The 21,939-nt window shown below is 43.4% G+C and overlaps 1 protein-coding gene across 10 annotated transcripts in view; it reads right to left on the bottom strand.

Moving 5' to 3' along the window:
* Positions 1-21,939, bottom strand: part of NRF1 (nuclear respiratory factor 1) — a 92,500-nt gene that overhangs the window by 17,029 nt on the left and 53,532 nt on the right. For 6 of the 10 annotated variants that reach the window (XM_042467321.1, XM_042467320.1, XM_042467327.1 and 3 more), the window contains exons 7-10: positions 20,782-20,976; positions 18,374-18,475; positions 14,819-14,976; positions 8,800-8,942 (exon numbers count right to left, since the gene is read on the bottom strand). In XM_042467321.1, the coding sequence (XP_042323255.1) occupies positions 8,800-8,942; positions 14,819-14,976; positions 18,374-18,475; positions 20,782-20,976 (598 nt within the window). Of the gene's footprint in view, positions 1-1,656; positions 3,352-8,799; positions 8,943-14,818; positions 14,977-18,373; positions 18,476-20,781; positions 20,977-21,939 lie in introns of those variants that run through there. The other 4 variants (XM_042467326.1, XM_042467328.1, XM_042467329.1 and 1 more) reach the window with 3 other exon arrangements.

Here is a 21,939-nt window from a genome sequence, read left to right as displayed (position 1 = left end):
CACCTTAGAGTAACCATAAGTCAGAAACGACTTGAAGGTACACAATGACAACTGAGGTGAGACACACATTGCCCTGGGGCTACATGGGGGGCCCAGGCTGTTTTTGTAGCCTGTGGCCACTCTTTCTGCTCCCTACAAAAGGCAATTCACCTTTTTAAAAGGCCAACTGCCCCTCCCCTACACTGTTAACACTGGAAAAAATAATATAATTATCAAAACCAGAACTGGGCATCTGGTCTCTCCAAGGTTTTTGGTTTCATTTTGGGCATCTGGAAGAAGAATAGACCAGGGGTAAGTCACTTCTTTCTGCCAGGTGCTCTTTAGGGGTTGTATTTTTGGCACAGACCAAGACTGCAGTAAGACAATCTTCACTGGGGCAGCACAGATACAAAAATTAAGGTTAGGAAGAAAGGAGAGTGAATTGGGCATCAGATGTGATCAAATACATTTTTGTGGAAAGATGTTTTTATAGGGAAAGATAAAAATTATGCACAAATAATGTGTTCTGCTATATGTGTGTGGTGTGGAATCAGCCTATTTGGTGAAGCTTCCAAAAAAGCAAATCAGTTTCAAATGTTATGTCTGCCCCATGAAAAACAGGTGTGTGAAATAAGTTAACAGTCACTAGTAATATTGTGTCAGTCATTCCACTGCAGTGATTTCAAAGTTAATTGTCCACTTGAAATTCCTTTAGTTATCGTCAAAAGCCAAAGTTGCTCCATTTCCTTTTTTAAAATGCATTTTAAAAATGCACATATATAAAACTGCATACATTCCTTCCATACATTTCCTTTTTTTTTTTTTTTGGATGAATCACTGAATATGATGTCAGTACTGTACATATGTCAAGGCTGAAAATGGCTTTTCACACACAGGGGTAATGCAACAAAGTTGGGTTCTTAAGCATACAAAGCAGACATGCGTGGAAAGCATTCCTTGTACCTGGATAGTTGGCCCTCGACATCTGTGGCTTTGACTATTTGCGGTTTTGCTTAATACGTTCTCTCTAGGACTCTTTAGGTCCTCCAGCGCAACTCTACCAGACATTGACCATAGAGTTGTGCTGGAGAACCTGGAAGTTCCTAGACAGAACACTTCTCTAAGCATTTCTAAGTCCTCCACCATGATTCTATGATCAACTTCTGGCAGATGTTGACCAGAAAGTTGCTCTGGAGGACCTGGGGATTCCTAGAGAGGTGTTCTCTTAAAAAATAGTGGATTTTTATTTGCGGTTTTTCCATATTCATAGGGGTCCTTCACCCCTAACCCCAGTGAATATGGAAGGACCACTGTACAATGTTTTAGTAAAATACCAGTGTTGGGGTTTTGCAGATTTTATCATATCCCTTCCTTTGGTTGTCTAAACCGTCTCTCTAAATGCTCAATTGAACTTTAAGTCAGTGTGATGTTAGAAATTTAGAGAATGAAGGAATATTCTTACTAGGGGTGCAATGCCCTCATTTGACCCTCCCCAGCCAAAGACAGAAATAAAACTCCCTTCCTTGACCTCCAACAGCTCCTCTCTCAGCGTAAATGGCTGCCATTATCCTTTCTCCTCTGTGCAGCAACCGGAGAATGAAAGGCTTATGCATTATATATGAACCACCCAAAGCAACCTGCCTGACAGGGTTGGTGCAGAAGACAAATTCACAAAATGCAGACTTCATTGAGTGCTGTTTATTTTAGAAAAGGGAGATTTCCCTTCCTGGCATCTGAGTAAGTGGGGGCCTAATAGCCTCATACTCCTACACCTGGGAACAGGGGGCCACTGCCTCTCCTGTCTTGTTAGGAAACAGCTGACCACTACATGTTGTAAGCTGTAGAGGATTTCAAAGGTGTCCGGTCCAAAGAGGATAAAGCCAGAAAACTAAAAACAGAGCAGGGGGCTGCATGATTCAGCACTGCAATGAAGCCAGTCATGGCTTGGTGGGTCCAGTCATTCCTAAACGTCATTGCTAAACCTTAATTATGGGGATCAAAGATGCTTTGCACCTTTGGATTAAGATTCTTCAGCACCAATTAAAAGGGTTCAATTTTGTTGCAATTCTGCTGCCCACAAAATGCAGGATCTGATGCAAAATTCCACATTTCAACAACCTCAGCTGACAGTTAAAACATTTTAAAAGGAGGGAGCTCCTAGTCCTTATGACCCTAATAATGTATCTGAAAATACATATGGAATACAGCCTCAGTCAATGTTTCCTGACAGCTGAGCCTTTTGTGCCAAAATCCACATTTTTCACTCAAAAATCACTGCTTCCACAAACACTTTATTGGGGGGGGGATACAAATGGTGCCTTTTTTCACACACACACACACAGAAAAACATTTTGTACAAAAAATCGAGCGTTTCTGGAAATGAGTTGGGTGTACATATTTTCACACAATAACCACATGTATTTCTGCACAGAATAGCTTTTTCCAAACACTTCGGGATGTGTAAATACTGGAAGCAAACTTTGCAGAAATAATCATTTTCTACCAGTGGGGGGAAAATAATAGATATTGACAAGTGGAACATGTCTAAAGAAGGGCGACCAAGCTGATGAAAGGGCTGAAAACCAAGCCTTACGAGGAACATCCGAGGAAGCAGGTTATGTTTATCTTGGATAAGAGAAAAATTAGAAGTGACAGGATAGTCATATTTAAACATCTGAAGGAATGTCCTGCAGAAGATGGTTGAACTTGTTTTCTGCTGCTCCATAACAAGAACGTGAATAGTGGATTCTAATTGCAAGAAAAAAGATTCCACCTAAAACATTTTAGGAAGAACTTATTGACTGTAAGAGCTGTTCAACAGTGGGACAGACTATCTTGAAGGGTAGTGGACTCTCTTCTTCGAAGGTCTTTAAAAAGAGGGTGGATGGACATCTTTTTGAAGTGTTTTTGTTGTGGCAAGGGATTGTATTTGATGACCCTTCCAAGTCTAAGATTCTATTATTATTCTTTACATGTGAGGACAAAATAGTCAAAGGTTTACATCCTTATTTGCAAACTAGTAAATTGCCACTCTTGAAGTTGTTGGGGTGTTCCGAGAAAGGCTATATACCTTTCAATCTTTGTTTGGCCAGAAAAAGAGCCGTCCAGGGAATCTGAAAGCGATGAAGCCCCCAGTGAGTCTTGGCGGGTTTACCTCCATTCCTATGACCGTACTTTGCCCATTCTTGCTTTACACAAAAAAGGTCCCATGCTCAGTGTCAGTGTCTTGCTGTCTCCAGTTAAAGAAGGCTCAATTAAAAAGCTGATGAAAAGCCTTAGAGGGAGGACGCCAGTCAGAGTAGACAGTACTGCACTACAATGGCCAACTGGCAGATTTCATGTAAGGGCAGGGTTGTACAATCAGAATATGATCTGCAAAATAGGTAAGCAGAAAAAAACATTGTGAAACGGGAACAGAGCTTTTCAGCATTAAGAGATGGTCCCAAAGCGCTATGCTCCTTTGGAGGCTTCTTGTTTGCAGAAGCCCAAAATGGCTGCTGGCTTCTCCTCCTCCCATTATACAGCCTGCTATTCTTTGGCACAGAACACAGAAGGGAACATATTGCTGCGGCAATGAGCACCAGAGGACGGCCATCTCTTCCTTTAAATGCAACGTTAATGCCTTGTAATCAGCTTTAATTTTTAAACAGATCCCAGTCCCTCCTGTCCATTCCCTCCCCTAATTCAGGCCACGTGGAAGGTAAAAGAGCCCTGCACTTGGCAAATACTGTGAGGCCACTGCCTGTGACAGCTGGAAGGAACAGATTCAGCAGCTGGATAATGGGAGAGGATGTCAGGACTCCCAGCAGGGAGGAAGGGAGGGAAGAGCGGCTGGGCTAGGAGCTGGAAGACAACAGGGAGACAGACGGAATATGTGCACTGATGGGAGTGTTTTTCGGAGGGTACCGAAGTACTCCCTATACCTTGGATTAAACATAGATCAGAGCAGGGACTGCAGTCAAGAAATCAGGAGAAAACTAAGAATGGGGAGGGCGGCTATGAAAGAACTAGAAAAGATCTGAAAGAGTAAAGATATACAACTAAGCACAAAAGTTAGAATCATACAAGCAACTGTATTCCCCATTACCATGTATGGATGCGAGAGTTGGACAACTAAGAAAACAGATAAAAAGAAAACAAACTCATTTGAGATGTGGTGCAGGAGATGAGTGCTGAGGATAGCATGGACAACCCCCTCCCCCCAAAAAAACACCACCAAATAAATGGGTCCTTGAATAGATCAGGCCTGAGACTTCCCTGGAAGCCAAGATGAGACTGAGACTGTCGTACCTTGGCCACATCATGAGAAGGCAGGACTCATTAGAAAAACAACAAGGCTAGGAAAGGTAGAGGGCAGAAGAAAGAGAGAAAGACTACACGCGAGATGGATGGACTCTATTAGAGGTCACGAGTATGAATCGGCAAGAACTAAGAAAAGCAGTGGAAGATACGGAGTCTTGAAGATGTCTCATCCATAGGGACACATCATGTGTTGAGATTGACTCAAAGTTGGTTAACAACAACAACAACAACAAACCAAAGTTCTTCTTTTAGTAAACCTCAATGTAAAGCCAAGGTTGGAAGTTTACAACCTTGGGAGCTTTCTAAGCCCATCGAAATCTTCAGAGTCCCCACACCTTCAGATTGAAAACTAGAGAGGGCTTCTGTACTTTGAAAGGGTTTACAGAAGAGAGAGTTTCAGTTGTCGTTACTTATCACACAACCAGCTAAGAAGCAATCCCTGATGAAATTCCTTCTTTGTTGTTGCCTTCACTGTCTCTGTATGCTACCTCCCACTCCCTCTGTGACTGGGTTTGGAGAAAAACAGCTGGATGACATGAACACAGGAAATAGATAAGGCTGTTTTCTTGCAGGTTTAGAGAGCACCGTAAAGCTCTTGCTAAGATGAAAAAGATGCATCAGAGGATGTGCAAGTGGATGGTTAACAAGCCCATTTGCTTATGTCTAGGGCATAATGAATTAGCTGGTTAATTCCACGGCCTGCTAAGACTCTTCCCCCGCCACTGCTCTTGTCCACCTGGTAGCCAATGGGACTAACTGCATCCTTCCCCCCTTAATCCTGTATGCCAATCGAGCCCCACACTGCCAAGGCCTCCCTGGCTGGCTAGGCTGGGAAGCTAGCAGGCTTAAAACCAGGCAGATCCTTTCTTGGAAGTCAAAGGGAAGGCCTGGGAGGCTGTGGACAACAAATGGTTTGGCTAGAAATGAAAATCCCAAATGCAACAGATGTGGCACCACAGCAGATATGGGTTCACTGATAGCTGGGCAGTGCCCTCTATTCAGGCAGGTGGAGGTAAGGAGGGGATAGCAACCATGCTCCCAAGTCTCCTGACCTGGCTCTAAAAAGGGAAAGCTCTAACCATTACATAAGAAAACTAAAAATGGCACCGCACTTTCAAGAACAGCTTAGCCAGAGGCACAAAGCTTTGATACCGCCGGATGTTAAAGCAATTAAAATGCGGGTGGGCACCTACAGTGGGTCTGGCAGTCTCTCAGGGCCCATGGACCTCCAAAAATGTAAAGAAACTAACAAGAAATCAGGAGTGGCCAGATGTCCCCATCTGGTTTTGAAAATGGTTTTGTTTTTTAATGTTTTAATGTTAACTAGTGCAGGGCATGGAGAGGCAAGTCACCCTTTTTTGAAGGGAGATAGAAAAAAGGTCAGTCTGAGGAACAGCCAAGAGGAGTTGAGGGCCACAGCAACAGGCTTGGGGGCCACATTTGTCTCCAGAATTATACTTGGTCACCCTAGAGCCAAAAGATGAAAGGGTAGAGCAATGCCAGGGATGTAGGACAGAGATGCAGAAGAAAACAGCTGTGGCTTCTTTCAGTGCTACAGCTGGTGCTAGAACTCAAGGCTAGAATTATTCACAGTGCCTATCAAGTCCCTAAAGATGTTTCACCATTATTTCCCCATCAGTACTAATCTGTCAGGTCTGAAGTCAAGGCGCTGGGAAGAAAGATTTGATTGATTGTTGCTGTTCTGTGCCTTCAAGTTATTTCTGATTTCTGATACCCTACCTACCAAGGGATTTTCTTGGCACAATTTGTTCAAGTGGGTTTGCCTTTGCCTTCCTCTCTGAGGCTGAGAGAATGTGACTTGCCTAAGATCACTTAATAGATTTCCATGGCTGGGAAAGGATTTCAATCCTGATCTCCACTATGCCACACTGGCTCTGAGTGACGAGTCAAATAAAATGTAAAGTCAAAGGCTTTCATGGCCGGCATCCATATTTTTTGGTGGGTTTTTCAGGCTATGTGGCCATATTCTAGCAGAGTTTCTTTCCGACGTTTCGCCAGCATCTGTGGTTGGCATCTTCAGATAATGCTTTGCCTGGAAAAATTGGGTGCATATATACTGTGTGAGCCTGGGAATGCAGGTTCACACATGCAAATCACTCCAGCATTCCCAGGCTCACCCAGTATATATCCACCCAATTTTTCCAGGCAAAGCATTATCTGAAGATGCCAGCCACAGATGCTGGTGAAACGTCAGAAAGAAACTCTGCTAGAGCATAGCCACATAGCCCGAAAAACCCACAAAAAACTACAGTCAAATAAAAGTCAGACACTGTAAAATTAAATTGTCAGTTAAAATCTCGTTGATAGAAAAATTGAAAATACAGCGAAATAAACAATTCTATTAAAACATAAAAGTTAAGACAATTTAAAACACATTTGAAACAGAGCACAAAAGGTAAATCCAGGCACACCCCATTAAAAGACCCTTCTGCCACAGTGAGTTAAGAGACAAAGGCTTTCCTAAAAAAAAAGGAAAGAGTGCAAAGAGGGGAATCCTCCTGGGGGAAAGAGCTCCACAGCCTGGGAGCAGCCACCAAGAAGGCCCTCTCCCTTGTCAGCCCTCTCCCATGTCATCATCAAACATGCCTGTGATGGTTGTGGGATTGAGACAAAGCCCTTTCCAAAAGATCTTAAAACTCAGGCAGGTTGATGTAGGGTGACACAGTCTTCCAGATAGACTGGATCCAGTCATAACCAGCACTCTGAATTGCATCTCTTCCAAAATCTGTTCCCAGTATGGCTTTAAACATCCTATACACATCCTTTCCCTATGGGAACACACTAGACGGGTGAAGCTGGGGCAAACAGGGCAACAAGATCTTCTTGCTCAGTGCCCCCTTGATTGTGGCCTACCTCAGCCTTGCTTTATATACACCTGAAGACACTGCTAAGACCTTCTTGTTGAGGAAGTCATTCCCTAGCACTCTTCTGCTTAAGGGATCACCTCCTTCCATATAATCTGCCTCGTACCCTCAGATCCTCTGGGAGGAATTTGTTGCAGTCCACAAAGACCAGATTGATAGCAACCTCCCAGAAGACTTTTTCCATGATTGCTCCCACATTATGGAATGGCCTTCCAGACGAGATCTGTCAAATTACCAACCTAGAGAGCTTCAAGAAAGCTCTCAAGACGGATCTTTTCTGGCAGGCCTTCCCAAAATAGAAACTTGGCCATGGAACGCTCCCCCCACAGACATATATAAGCGAAGATTCTGCCCACCATTATTTTATTATTGTATTATTATTATTATTAACCTTTATTTATAAAGCTCTGTAAGTTTACACAATATTGTATTATTGTTTTTAGATTTTATCATTTGTAATTTTAATGAATAGAATTGTTTAATCCTTTTTTAAGGAGGGGGAACTGTATATACTGTATTTTTAAAGGTTGTATGCCTCTTTGATTGTGGTAACAAAAAGCGGGATATAAATTAAAGTTTTATTATTTATTATTATTTTATTCTGCTAAGGCAGACTGTTTAGTGAATTAGTTGGCTTCTCTATTTGAGATATGTTGTTGAATGTACATCAAATGGTTTGTTTACCAGTGGTAAAGAACCCTGGGCTCTTGGGAAGGGAGAAGAAATGCAACAACAAAGCAAACTGAGAGCTGCACATATTTCTATGGTTTTCATGTGCCCCAAGGTTGGCGCAGGGAGCAGAGGCAGCTTTGGGAACAGTATGCAGGGAGTCATATAAAACTTTCTTATATTGCAAAAGCCTCCTGGTCCATCAAGAGCATCCTTTTGATTCCTCTGAATGGCGGCAGCTATCTCCTATCACCTCCTGCTACCTAGTTCTTACTTGAGAAAGTGGGGACTGAAATTGGAACCTTCCTGGGGCTGGCCCAAGACATTTGACCCCGAGGCAAAGGTCAAAATGGCACCTCTTTCCTATTCCATGAACAGAAGAAGCAAGTGAATATGACAGTCCAATTGCTCTTCAACCCTGGTGATTAGACAACATCCTCCAACACACCCCAAGGAGAGCAGGACACTTTAGAAGTTTTTGGACAGGTAATGTGTATACAGAGCTGTTTTCTCCAAAAATAGGAACAGTAAAGGACTTCAGGAGAAACAGCAGGGAGGCCACCACTAATGATCCTCAATACAGTACCTGGCACCTGAGGTGAAGGCCTCAATACTCAATGGTAGTGCCAGCGCTGAAACTTTTATGTGTTACACATAGGTCCCATCATTGAATTATGCCCCCCCCCAGAGTCCCAAAATTACATCCTGACCCTCTCTGAATGCACACTAACAAAAAACAAAATATAAAAACAGAACCTGGTTAACAATAGCCCATCACAGTATACTTTTGGTAACCAGAGCTCTCCTGTCTCAACTACAAAGTCAATCAGGTCCTTATTTTTATTTTTTAAAGACAAGTAAGTAACAAAACATTCAGGTCAAGCTGAGAAATGGACCACTGAAAATGTTGCACCCCATCTGCCAGACCCAGAAAGTTTAGACAGGGATCAAGAAATACAATTACCTATCTTTGTCTGCCTACCGTTCGCATCTTGAACCCCAGTGAGTGCACCGACAGCTGCTGCAGTTTCACCAGACAAGACAATCTGGCCTCCACCTTGAAGGGTGGCTTCCGCAAGCGTGGCTACGGCGTGGGCAGCTGCTTCACTGTAAGACACATGTGGAGGGGAAGAAGAAGAGCTCACCAAAAATGAGAAGGATACAAAGCAGAACACATATATTGTGTGCATAAGGTTCCAAGTTCAATCCTGAGAAAAGGAGGGAAAACCAGGCCACACACAGGCTGCCCACAGCCCTCTGCAGACTCCCACATGGTCCTTGGGTCCCCCAAAGTGCCCCAATCCCCCCTAATATTCAGCCAAAAAAGCCCTAGTTGGGGCCCAACTGGGCTGTTTCAGGGACTCCCTACCCTGTAACAATATTGTTGTTTATATTCTGTTTCAAAGGCAGCTAAAAGGGACAAAACATTATTGCTGATCTGCAAAAATGGCAATCATGAGATTTTAGCACCCTCCATAGCTCCACAGAAACCATGTCCCCTTTTGGCTTCCAGAGAGTATCCATCCCTGCCCTAGCATATAAATTAATATATCAATCAATACAGCAAGTATAAGTGCTAGGAAAGATTTCAGCGTAAGGAAGACCAAACAGCTGCTACTGAATAGAGCACAGTATAAGCTGACCAATGATCAGCATAAAGCAGGGGTAGGCAAAGAGGAACCTATAGGCTGTTTATGTTCCCTTGGGGACATTTTTTGGGGGCTCTTTGGCCTTGCATGAGTCAAAATTATTTTGTGAAATAATTATTTTTGCCTCAAAATGCCTCCTAGGCCTAAAAGGGTCCTGAAAGAAGGTGTCTTCTGCAACTAAAATGACCTAGGGGAGCCTACAAACATGGCAAAATACTACTCCCAATCCCTAAGGGGCATGGGGGGGGGAGGGGAAAAAAATTTCCCCCAGTGGGGCTTATGGTGGAGCTGTGCTAATGTTGGCCCCTAGCCTCCCACAGTTGCTCACTCATGGCATAAAGGGTGACTCCTTGTATTCTCAAAGATGCATCTTAAAATAGAGTATGAAAACAGCAATGCCTGAACTCACAGTAACCAGGGAGCCCACAAGGCTCTTGCTGGCTGATAGCAGGCACGGGAGGAAAGGAAGCCCACATATGGCCCCAATCTGCTGGACCTTCTCAACATATTTTTTTTTAAATCTCAGGTGCAAAAATGTCCCTTCCCCCAAGCCACTCAGACAGGGTTGTTCCCTTCTTAACATCCCTGAATTTTCAACCTAAAAACAGGCCCAAACCTCCAGAAAAAAAATTCTGATCACTTCTAGGTTGTAATTTTGGATGCTAATCTGAAAATGTGGTGGTTAGGCCCAGAGTGTGTGTGTGTGTATGTGTGTGTGTAGGGGAGAGGAATCCAAGTCCACATTCACACACAAAAGTTAGAGAAACCTTATTTTAACCAAGTTTACTGTGATCCAAGAGAAAAGGAAACTTAGGAAGGTAGTGGACCACAAGAGTCCATTCAGACAAGGGCACTGTGTCCCCTAAACCAGTGCTTCTTAACCTATTTGTTGTAACAGGCCTTGTAGGGGTCCTTGGACTAGTACCATACTTGTGCCCATAGTAAACAATTGTTTCTTTCTTTCCAGGTAATTCTCCAAGGAATGGCACTGGTCCAGGGACCACCAATATTGAGTAACAGATCCCTAAATATGAGTTTTTGTGGAAGTTGCAAGGACACATTGCCTTCCTGAAGAGTCTCTTCTTGTAAACAAAGCTGGGAATCAACTCGCACCCTCCTGTGACCATACTGAACATTGGGAATAAATAGGATATATACCAGGAAAAGCAAAGAGTGTGAAAAGCAGGCCCTAAAGCATTCTGATCAAACAAAAGATAGGATAGTGAATTTGTTAAAATGAATACTGCCTAACAATTTAATTTTGATGATAAGGGGAGAACATGGGGGAACAATGGTAAGTACTGGAATAAGGGAACTATGGTGGGAAGTGAGCCAATGTGACAGAAAAGGTTACTCAAATGGCCATATTTTCTTTTCTTTCTTTAGCTGTATCTGTTTTAGCCTTTGTAAACAATGGCGGGATACACACCACCATTTAGTACGTATACAATACGTACTAGGGTTAGGAAGGGGCGGTGCTTCCGCACCCCCCTAACCCTAGTACGTATTGTATACGTACAAGATGGCAGCGCCCCTTCTACATGGGCGCCGCCATCTTTACGTACTGGACGCACAGCGTCCAGACGTGTCGCGGCGCCTATGACGTCGCGAGTCCGCGCCAGGCGCCTCGCGACATCATTGAGGCGCTGCAAAAAGAAGCTCCGAAATGGAGCTTCTTTTTTGCTCCGCGCGGGAGCCGCGCGGTTTGGCTGCTGCGGCTCCCGCGCGGAGCAAATGGCGGCAGCGGCGGTTTGTACCCCGCCACTGTAAGCCAGAATGAACTCAGGCTTGCTTGAGAGGTTAAGAACAACAAAAAGGGCTTTTGGGGTATATCCGCAGCAAAAGAAAGAAGAAGGAAAGGGTAGGGCCACTGCATGGAGAAGATGTCAAAATGCTAACAGGGGACAGAGAAAAGACAAGATTACTCAACACTTTCTTTGTTTCAGTCTTCTCAGAAAAGGTGATCAACCTGAGGATAATGGAGCACAGGACAGAATGGGGGAATTTCAGCACAGAATAGGTAAAGAGATAGTACAGGAATACCTGGCTAATCTAAATGAATATAAGTCTCCAGGACCAGATGAACTACATCCAAGGGTACTAAAAGAACTGGCAAATGTAATATCGGAGCCATTGGCAAAAATCTTTGTGAACTCCTGGAGAACAGGAGAATTGCCAGCAAACTGGAGGAGGGCAAACGTTGTCCCCCTCTTCAAAAAGAGGGGAAAGAGGATCCCAACAATTATCATCCAGTTGGTCTGACATCTATATCAGGAAAGATTCTAGAACAGATCATTAAACAGAGAGCCTGTGAACATCTAGAAGGCAATTCCATAATCACAAAAAGTCAACATGGGTTTCAGAGAAACAAGTCATGCCAGACAAATCTAATCTCTTTCTTTGATAAAATTACTAGCTTGGTAGATGAAGGGAATTCTGTGGATATAGTATATCTTGATTTCAGTAAGGCCTTTGACAGCATTCCCCATGACATTCTTGCAAATAAGCTAGTGAAATGTGGGCTAGACAATGTAACTGTTACATGGATTTGTAATTGGTTGACCGGCCGAAGTCAAAGGGTGCTCAACAATGGCTCTTTTTCCTCCTGGAGAGAAGTGACCAGTGGGATCCCACAGGGTTCTGTCCTGGATGCAGTGCTATTCAACATCTTTATCAATGACTTGGATGACAGAATTGGGGGTATACTTATCAAATTTGTAGATGACACCAAATTAGGAGGAGTAGCTAATACCCCAGAGGACAAGATCAAAATTCAAGATGACCTGAAAAAATTAGAAAGCTGGGCCAAAGCTAACAAAATTAATTTCAATACGGAGAAATGTAAGGTACTGTGCTTAGGGCGGAAAAATGAAATGCACAGATATAGGATGGGGGACACCTGGCTGAACAAAAGTTATATGTGTGAAAGGGATCTAGGAGTCCAAGTAGACCACAAACTGAACATGAGTCAACAGTGTGATGCGGCAACTAACAAGGCCAATGCGATTTTAGGCTGCATCAACAAAAGTATAGTGTCTAGATCAAGGGAAGTAATAGTGCCACTCTATTCTGCTCTAGTCAGGCCCCACCTGGAATACTGTGTCCAGTTATGGGCACCACAATTTAAAAAAGATGTTGAGAAACTGGAGTATGTCCAAAGGAGGGCAATTAAAATAATGAAGGGTCTGGAAACCATGCCCTATGAGGAATGACTTATTGAGCTGGGTATCTTTAGCCTGGAGAAGAGAAGGTTAAGAAGTGATATGATAGCCCTGTTTAAATACTTGAAGGGGTGTCATACTGAGGGGGGGGAGCTAACTTGTTTTCTGCTGCTCCAGAGAACAGAACCCGGAACAATAGATGCAAACTACAAGAAAAGAGATTCCACCTCAACATTAGGAAGAACTTCCTGACAGTAAGGGCTGTTCGACAATGGAACACACTCCCTCAGAGAGTGGTGGAGTCTCCTTCCTTGGAGATCTTCAGACAGAGGCTGGATGGCCATCTGTCAGGTATGCTTTGATTTAGATTTCCTGCATGGCAGGGGGTTGGGCTGGATGGCCCTTGCGGTCTCTTCCAACTCTATGATCTAAGCTATTTGAGCCCAGGATTAGGAAAAAGATGGTTCTGTCAGCGCAACTGCTGGGGTCCAACAACCACTGTCAGCAACTCCGACGAGTCCTGGGGTTAAATCAGACCTTTGTAGCAGAGCTAGCAATTTTGGAAGCTGAAGTGCGGCTCCAAAAGCAGTTGAGATAACAGCAACTGGATGTCTTCCAGGAACTGAAGGAATGCAGGAACCTCCGGGGACACTCAGCAAAGCGATGCAAGACTTCTACTGATAAACCACCAGAGAAGCAAAGTCTCCCGAAGTGCTCTTTATTCACCGTGCTATAATACAAATACAGAACTCCAAACCATACCAAAGCAACTCCTACTACAAACCCACACACTATCACTTGCAACCCCTGGGTTTATATAGACTCCAGACTATGTGGTCTCTCAAACCCAGTGAGTTCCTGTGTGTAACCATGACAAGTGTCACCTGTGCAATCCAGCCAGGTGGTTTTATCATCCATGGCTACGTGCACCTAGCCACTAAAGTGTCCTTGAGCCAATGAGCATCAGCTGTGCTGATCAGCCTTGTCCTTCTGCCGAATGCTCATGGTCAAACACACACACATCAAGCATTTCCCTGTGTGCTGTGTTTTAACCCTTCAAATCCCTGACAGGTTCATACGTACATACACCTACTACCACTATTAACAATAAGAATGCCTCCCCATCCACTCTGGAAAGAGTTATTTCTCTCTTATCTCTTTCAGACTTCTAAATGTGGTTTCCTCCTAGCTTTATTTGAGCTACCTACAGGTAGCCACACCGGCTCTTTCTCTCTCACACACACATACACATAATGTTCACTCAAGGTGGCTCAGGTGTTCAGAGGCTTGTTAATGAAACCCCAAGGGACATCATTAATCTGCTACCATCAGAATGAGCCTGAAAACAGAGCTGCATTTCCCTCACAGCAGAGTGGCCAGTATGTTGTCGCTCCACAGTGGCTGCAGCTTAAAAGCTGATCTCCAAGGTCAGTTTCACAAGCAGGCAAGAGAATATTTTTACTGAATATTTATGTGTGGCAGGGCAGGGTCATGTCATGAGCACAGATGTAGCTACAGGGAGTGGCAAAATGAGGGCATTGCCCAAATGAGAATCCCTCCCCCCCCCCCCCGCAATGATATTTCCCCCCAAATTTCTAGCACTGCAGAATGTCAGACGCTGGAAATCATCCAAACCTGCAACTCTTCTATTTATTGTGTTCAAATTCCCTAGATCACTTTGCTTGCTCCTTTTCTTTGGATGCCTGAACCGATTTCTAAATGCTTGAATGAAGTTTTAAGTTACTGTAATGGTAGAAATTTGAAGGAAAAGTTCATTGGAGGAAGGGATTCTTATTGAGGGCAATGACCTTATTTTGCCCCCTTCCACAGTGCAATCCCGGTACCAGAGGGACCACCATTCATGTTATACTCCTGCCATATGGGATGCTCCAGTGTTCGAGTCCCAGCCATCTTGTTTCTTTAGGACAGGAACAGGCAAGCAGCACTATTGACATTTTGCTGTATTTTAAGGCCTATTTTCTGTCCTCCATCTTTTTTACAGGCTTTTTTTCCAAATAGGGAATAACTGTAGATAGCAAGGAATTGCTCACCACAGCAGAACCAAGAAGTGAAATGCCTCAATTTGACTCCTGGTCCAGGTTTCAGGTTTGTTTAAAGTCTCTCCTCCACCCTCCCTCTCAGCTTTTTCCAAGACTATGTGTTCCCAACATACCTGTTGAGCGCCATTGTGACTGTTGCACCTTGCTGCATTTCTTGTGATGCTGCCACTGCCGCCTCTGCCAGAGATGCCACTGCCTGCGTAGCTTCAGAAGCCTGTGTCGTTTGGATGGTCATCTCACCTCCTTGTAGCGTTGCCCAGTTCTGTTCCACCTAGTGAGGAGAATGCAAATATTATAGAACTCCTATTGTCATAAGAAACTAACCTGTCAGCACCTTTCATGTTCTGGGGCACCCCGATCTTAAGATTTCCAGGTATACCATTAACTGTTCTAGTTTCTGCTGTGGCCAGATAGGAACACCAAGAAAGGTTCCAAATGAGCATACCCACCAAGAAAACCCTGTGGCCTTAGGGTTGCCGTAACTTGGAAATGACTTAAAGACACATAACAACAACTTCAGTGATGTCTGAAGTACACAGGATGAAATATTATCATGCTAGCACTCTTATATTTGGATTGTTTGACCTCTAAAACAAGCTTCCTCAACCCATCAGCCTCCAGATATGCTGGACTACAAGCCACAATATCCCACAGGCCATTCTGGTTGGGGATTATATTATAAAAGTAATAGACCAAACTATCTGCAGGCTCCTGGATTTGGGGAGGCTGCCCTAAGGCATAAAGACATCTTTATCAATGACTTGGATAACAGAATTAGGGGCATACTTATCAAATTTGCAGATGACACCAAATTAGGAGGAGTAGCTAATACCCCAGAGGACAGGATCAAAATTCAAGACGACCTGAACAAATTAGAAAGCTGGGCCAAAGCTAACAAAATTAATTTCAATATGGAGAAATGTAAGGTACTGCACTTAGGGCGGAAAAATGAAATGCACAGATATAGGATGGGGGACACCTGGCTGAATGAAACGATGTATGAAAGGGGCCTAGGAGTCCAAGTAGACCACAAGTTGAACATGAGCGAACAGTGCAATGCGGCAGCTAATAAGGCCAATGCGATTTTAGGCTGCATTAATAGAAGTATAGTGTCTAGATCAAGGGAAGTCATAGTGCCATTCTATTCTGCTCTGGTCAGGCCCCACCTGGAATACTGTGTCCAGTTCTGGGCACCACAATTAAAAAAGGACGTTGAGAAACTGGAGTGTGTCCAAAGGAGGGCGACCAAAATGGTGAAGGGTCTGGAAACCATGCCCTACGAGGAACGACTTAGGGAGCTGGGGATGTTTAGCCTGGAGAAAAGAAGGTTAAGAGGTGATATGATAGCACTGTTTAAATATTTGAAGGGATGTCATGTTGAGGAGGGAGCAAGCTTGTTTTCTGCTGCTCCAGAGAACAGGACCAGGAACAATGGATGCAAACTGCAGGAAAAGAGATTCCACCTCAACATTAGGAGGAACTTCCTGACACTAAGGGCTGTATAACAGTGGAACAAACTCCTTCCTCAGAGTGTAGTGGAGTCTCCTTCCCCGGAGGTCTTTAAGCAGAGGCTGGATGGTATGCTTTGATTGAGATTTCCTGCATGGCAGGGGGTTGGACTGGATGGTACTTGCGGTCTCTTCCAGCTCTACGATTCTATGATTCTATGTTATACTGAGGACAGAGCAAGTTTGCTTTCTGTTGCTCCAGAGAGTAAGACACAGAGCTATGGATTCACATTGCAGGGAAAAAGATTCCACCTAAATATTAGAAAGAACTTCCTGATAGTTAGAGATGTTTGACACTGGAATATGCTGTCTTGGAGAGCAAGAGTTAGCTTCATTGGAGCTTTTTAAACAGAATCTGGATGGCCATCTTTTGGGAGTGCTTGGATTGTGTCTTCCTGTAAAGCAGAAGGAGGTTTGACTGGATGGCCCTTGGGGTCTCTTCCTATGATTCTATTATAATGTGACTGTATGTGTGCCTATATGGCTATGGAAAGAAACAGGCACTTCTGTTGTGATTGCCTGGCTTAAGGTTAACACAGCTTTTTAAAACCAAAGACAAATTATGCTGCTTGCATCTTCTGATTTACAAGCACCAGGAATCAATCCTTTCTGACAAAACTCCAGCTGCCAAACGCAAATAGTGTAAATTTTCCCAAGCTGAGTATCTGTGTCTTGGGACAGAGCATACGCTTTGCGTACAAAGATATCAAGTTCACTCTTTGGCATCTCCTTTTGCTAAAAGGGAATTTAGGCAACAAGTACACAGCGCAGTCTAAGCCTTTGGGCCTAAATCAAATTTAATGCTAGCAGAATGAAGATCCCTTTTCTAGAAGTGACTTTTGTAGAGCAGCTGTGCAACTGGTTGTACAAAGTGGTTGCACTGCTGCTTTGCACAACCACACTGTACAATAAAAACAGTACTGGATATCTCAACTCTGAAAACACTCCTGAAAATGTGCAATTGCTAGTGCAACAGGCTTTACGTTAGCACAGTGGTATAGGTTGAGAATTGCTGCTGGTCAAAGAGTAAACCTGTGCAAAATCGGTTGATAGTCTGACCTAGTCAGACCCAGCAGCTCCATGGGCGGCCATGCTCAAACATCAGCAGAGGAAGTTAGGCAAGGGGAAAGGGCACCTGTTTCTCCTTAGACAATAGGAGTTTGTCTTCCAGAGCTGAAAACTCCCCCAGTGAAGCAGAGGAATTTTTTCAAGGCCAGAAAATCAAACAAAACAACCTGTTTCTGGCTGGTTTTTCAAATGGAAATGCTGGCTACTGTGAGAACAAGGCTGTTTTGTGCTGCCACCTATTGCTCTGAGAACACTATCCTTTTCCAAAGCAGAGTGGGGCTAACCACTTTACTTTGTCACAAAGGTGGGTGGGTGGGGGACTGGGCACAGGTCCAAAAGGAGGACAAGGGAAAGAACAGGCCACTTTCTACCAGGGAGCTGGCAACTTAAGTTAAGAGGAATGCCCAGGATCTTCCACACCACCCCTGACCCCCCCCCCCTTGCCCCAAAGCACTTAGCTTTAAGGAATGTTATCTGCTTCCCCAGCTTGAGTTTCTCAGCTCTCTTGACTTGTAATTTCACCTCATGGAACATCTACGTGGTGACACTTCTGTGAAGCCTGGGACTTAACTCTTTGGCCAGAAAAGTACACATTTGGAACCACTGCCTTGCTAGCAAAATACACGTCTCCCTAAATGTGGCTCTGCACCTAAGCAGGTATCACATTAAAAAAATATTTTATACATTTGTTAATCACTTTGCTGTTAGAAAAGGCTCTCTGACAGAACCTGTGAGAATAAAATGGATTGAAATTTCCAGACGGAAGATACAAGTGATGTGTTAGGCTAAAATTCCCAGATATGAAATCAGAGAATCAGAGTTGGAAGAGACCTCAAGGACCATCCAGTCCAACCCCTGCCACTCCAAAGGAGGCTCCATCACACTGAGGCAGTGTGTACCACTGTCAAACAGTGATTCAATAGTTCATAACTCATCATGGGAAGTTATAGAAACATCTTACTAGGTCCTTTTAAGAAGAAAAACAGGAAGGAATATGCACATAATGCTTTTGGTGCTGGGGGTATCCTATTTCTAATCACAGGGAGGGAATAGAAGATTTATGTGGCCACTGCAAGCAGCAGCATCCCTTACCTCTCCGTCAGTTACTGCAGAGTAGTTGACCTGTGCGACCGTAACTGTGGTAGGTAATTCTGAAGCATCTGCCAAGGTGGCTACCGTAGCTCCTGTGCCAACCTAGAATGAATCACCAGACTGTGGCAATCAGTGCAATGTTGCCAAGTGTAACTTTTAAAACACCTTAATCTCCCTGGACCCACTCTTTCTAAACCTGGTAGCTAAAATGGTATGCATCATGAAATCAAAGCTATAATGGCAATTTATAATTCATTTTTCTAATCTCTACAGTCTTGAAGCCCTAGAGTGGCCTTTTTTAAAAAAAATTGCTTTAAGAACAAAGAAAATATATTGACAAAAAGGCAAATGTATATATCTCAAATGGACAGAAGTATTCAACCTCTTTGACTCTTTCATATTTTGTCAACATTTTCCCAACCTTTTGTCAAGAAATGGATTTAATTGGTATTATTCCCACCTGATGTACTGTACCACACACACCTGACAAAATTTAAATCAACATTTAAATTTTGGCACTTGGTTGTCAAAGTATTCGCTTCATGAGTTCACACTTAGTCACAGAAGTAACTTCATAGAAGTAACTTTGGCAGCAATTACAGCTGCACTCAGCTTTGGGGAAGTCTCTATCAGCTTTGTACATCTGGCTCCTGCCATTTTTACCCATTCTTCTTGGCAAAATTGCTCCAGCTCTTGGATAGGGTTCATTGGGGAACAGCAACTTTCAGTTCTCACCACAAGTCTGGGCTTTGACTGGACCTTTAAAGTCTTTGTTTTTAAACCACACTAATGCTTCTATATCAATGAGTTTAAGGCTACTGACCTGCTGAAAGGCACATTATTGCCCCACTCCCAGGTCTCTTGCAGTCTTAAACATGTTTTTTTCTAGAACTGCTCTAGCAATCTATTTTGCCTACATTCATTTCCCACATTCATGAGGAAAAGCATCCCCACAACATGATTCTGTCACTTCCATGCTTCTCTGTGGGAAAGGTGTTCCCAGGTTAATGACCACAGTTGACTTTGCAGCAAAGGCAGTGTGTTGCGGCAAGAACAAACAGTTCAATTTTGCTCTGATCAGACCTGAAAATCTTTTTCCAGGTGTTTGTTATGTTTTCCACATTTCTTTTTGCAAACTCCACACAGGCTATGATGCAGGCTTTTGGCAGCAATGGCTTTTTTCCTCACCGCTCTTCTTCAAAGCTCAGCTTGTGGAGCTTCCAGATGATAGCTGTCCCACAATTTACCTCATCTCAGCTGTAGATCTCTCCACTTCTTCAGTTACCATCGGCATCTTAGTTGATTCTCTAACTAATGCCCTCCTTGCCCAGTCACTGAATTTTGGTGGATGGTCTTTTCTAGGCAATTACTGTTACACTATATTATTTCCTTTTTAAAATAACTGATTTAAGTGGGGCCTGGGGGGCGGTCACAGTTTTGGATTTTTCTTATAACCTAAACCTCATTGGTGCTTTTGCACATTATCTCAGACTTGTTTTGATAGTTCTTTGGTCTTCATGATGATGTTAGTTTTGATATGCAGTGGGCCCTTTATATCCACCAGGATTTGGTTCCCTGTGGATAACAAAATCTGTGGATGCGCAATTCCCATTATATACAATGGGAAAGGTGTCCCTTAAATAAAATGGCAAAATCAAGGATTGCTTTTTTTTTGGGGGGGGGGGGAATTCAAGCTGTGGATGGTTTGAATCTGTTGATGCAGTATCTGTGGATACGGAAGGTCGACTCTACTACTATATTGTATGACACTGGAACTGTGCACAGTGGACTCCATTAAATGGCTTATAGAGGCAGTGGTTACACCTGAGGTTATTTAGGTGTATCACACCAAAGGAGGTGAATACTTGCATGACTTCACAGTGCCAGTTTGTTCTTGTTGATTCTTGTTGATCTACGTTTGTGCAACATATTTTTGTATGCAGCTTGACAGTGTTGTGTATCTTGTATATACATCAAGTTGCAACAATGCAACTTAAATCCATTTCAGTTCCAGCCTGCAAAACAACAAAATGTGGGAAAGTCCTGGGGGAGGGGTCTTCACAACAGACACACACACATCTTGTGGGAGGAAATTGAGGTAACGTAGTACTTCACATTAATTCACCATGTAACCTAGAATTCTGTTTTCACTGAAATAACCACAAGGCTACATGGTTAAAAATTTCTGAGCACACAGAGAAGTAGAACAAATGATGGCTGGGGATTCTGGTAGCAAAACCTACTTTGTGTAGTACAAAAAGTAGTTTTTGCTCTGGAGAGAAGACAGTTTCTGCTCAGCACCCTTCCTGCCAGGTAGGATTGTCTGAATCAAAATAAACAACTCTCCTATGCTCAACTGAGATCTCAAACTTCATTTTAGGGAGATATTAACTACCTCGAACTCTCACCTGGATGAGAGAAACTGTGCCATCTGGATTGCTGAAGGTCTGGACCACAGTTTGAGATGGTACCAAATGTGCTATGCTGTGTGTTGCTGCTGCTGGCTGTGTTTGCTGGTCCTCAAAAGCATACAGCAGGTCCTCGCGGCCATGTTGCTTATAGCAGTTCTTAACAATAGTCCGCAGTGCCTGAGTCCAAGATACCTGTTGGGTGGACAATGGGATGTAGGGGAGAGAAGACAAGAGAAAGAAAAGAGAGTTAAATCAAGAATTTCACTTGTAGTTAAAACTGACACAAAAAACAGTAGCAAAAGCAACAGCAAAATAAAAATATTCAAACTTTGTGACATCCCTGAATTGAGAGATGGGACTTAGGGTGAATTTTACTCAATAAAGATTTGGGCAAGTCATGCTCTCTCAACTACAGAAGAAGGCAATGGCAAACCTCTGAGGGAATCTGGCCAAGAAAATCTTAGGACAGAGTTGCCTTAAGTCAGAGCCAACTTGAATGCACACAACAATAACAACAACAAACCACTGAGAACCAGTGTGGTGTAGTGTTTTGAGTGTCAGACTAGGACACTGGCAGACCAAGATTTGAATCCCCCCTCCCTAGCTGTGGAAACCCCCTGGCTGACCTTGGCCAAGACTCACACTGTCAGCCTAAGAGGAAGCCAATGGCAAAAGAGGAAATCTTGCAAAAAACAGGGTTTTTTTCTGTGGTGTCCAGGATTGCCTATGTACATTTAAAGTTTGTGCACTAACTGTACTCATTGCTTGAGATGCCAGATCTGGCCATAATGGCACTTGCCTTATTTACATCCTGTTTGGACTACTGAAACACTTTACTTGGGGCTGCCTTTGAAGAGCACTTGAAAACTTCAGCTGGTCCAAAGAATTGCAGCTAAACTGTTAACTAAGGTAGGTTATGAAGACCACACAATACCCCTCTTGAAACAGCTCCACTGGCTGCCAGTCCGTTTCTGGGCATAATTTAAAGTGCTGTTCATGACCTATAAAGCCCTATATGGCTCAGGTCCAGGCTATTTGGCAGGCCTGTATGAGCTGGACCAGGCTCCGAGATCTTCAGGAGAGGCCTTTCTCTCCTATTATTATTATTATTATTATTATTATTATTATTATTATTATTATTATTATTATTATTAT

Source organism: Sceloporus undulatus, chromosome 5, assembly GCF_019175285.1.
Source record: "Sceloporus undulatus isolate JIND9_A2432 ecotype Alabama chromosome 5, SceUnd_v1.1, whole genome shotgun sequence".
Lineage (NCBI taxonomy): Eukaryota > Metazoa > Chordata > Lepidosauria > Squamata > Phrynosomatidae > Sceloporus > Sceloporus undulatus.
Note: the sequence above shows the minus strand (reverse complement) of the source record. Positions and strands in the feature narration are given on the sequence as shown.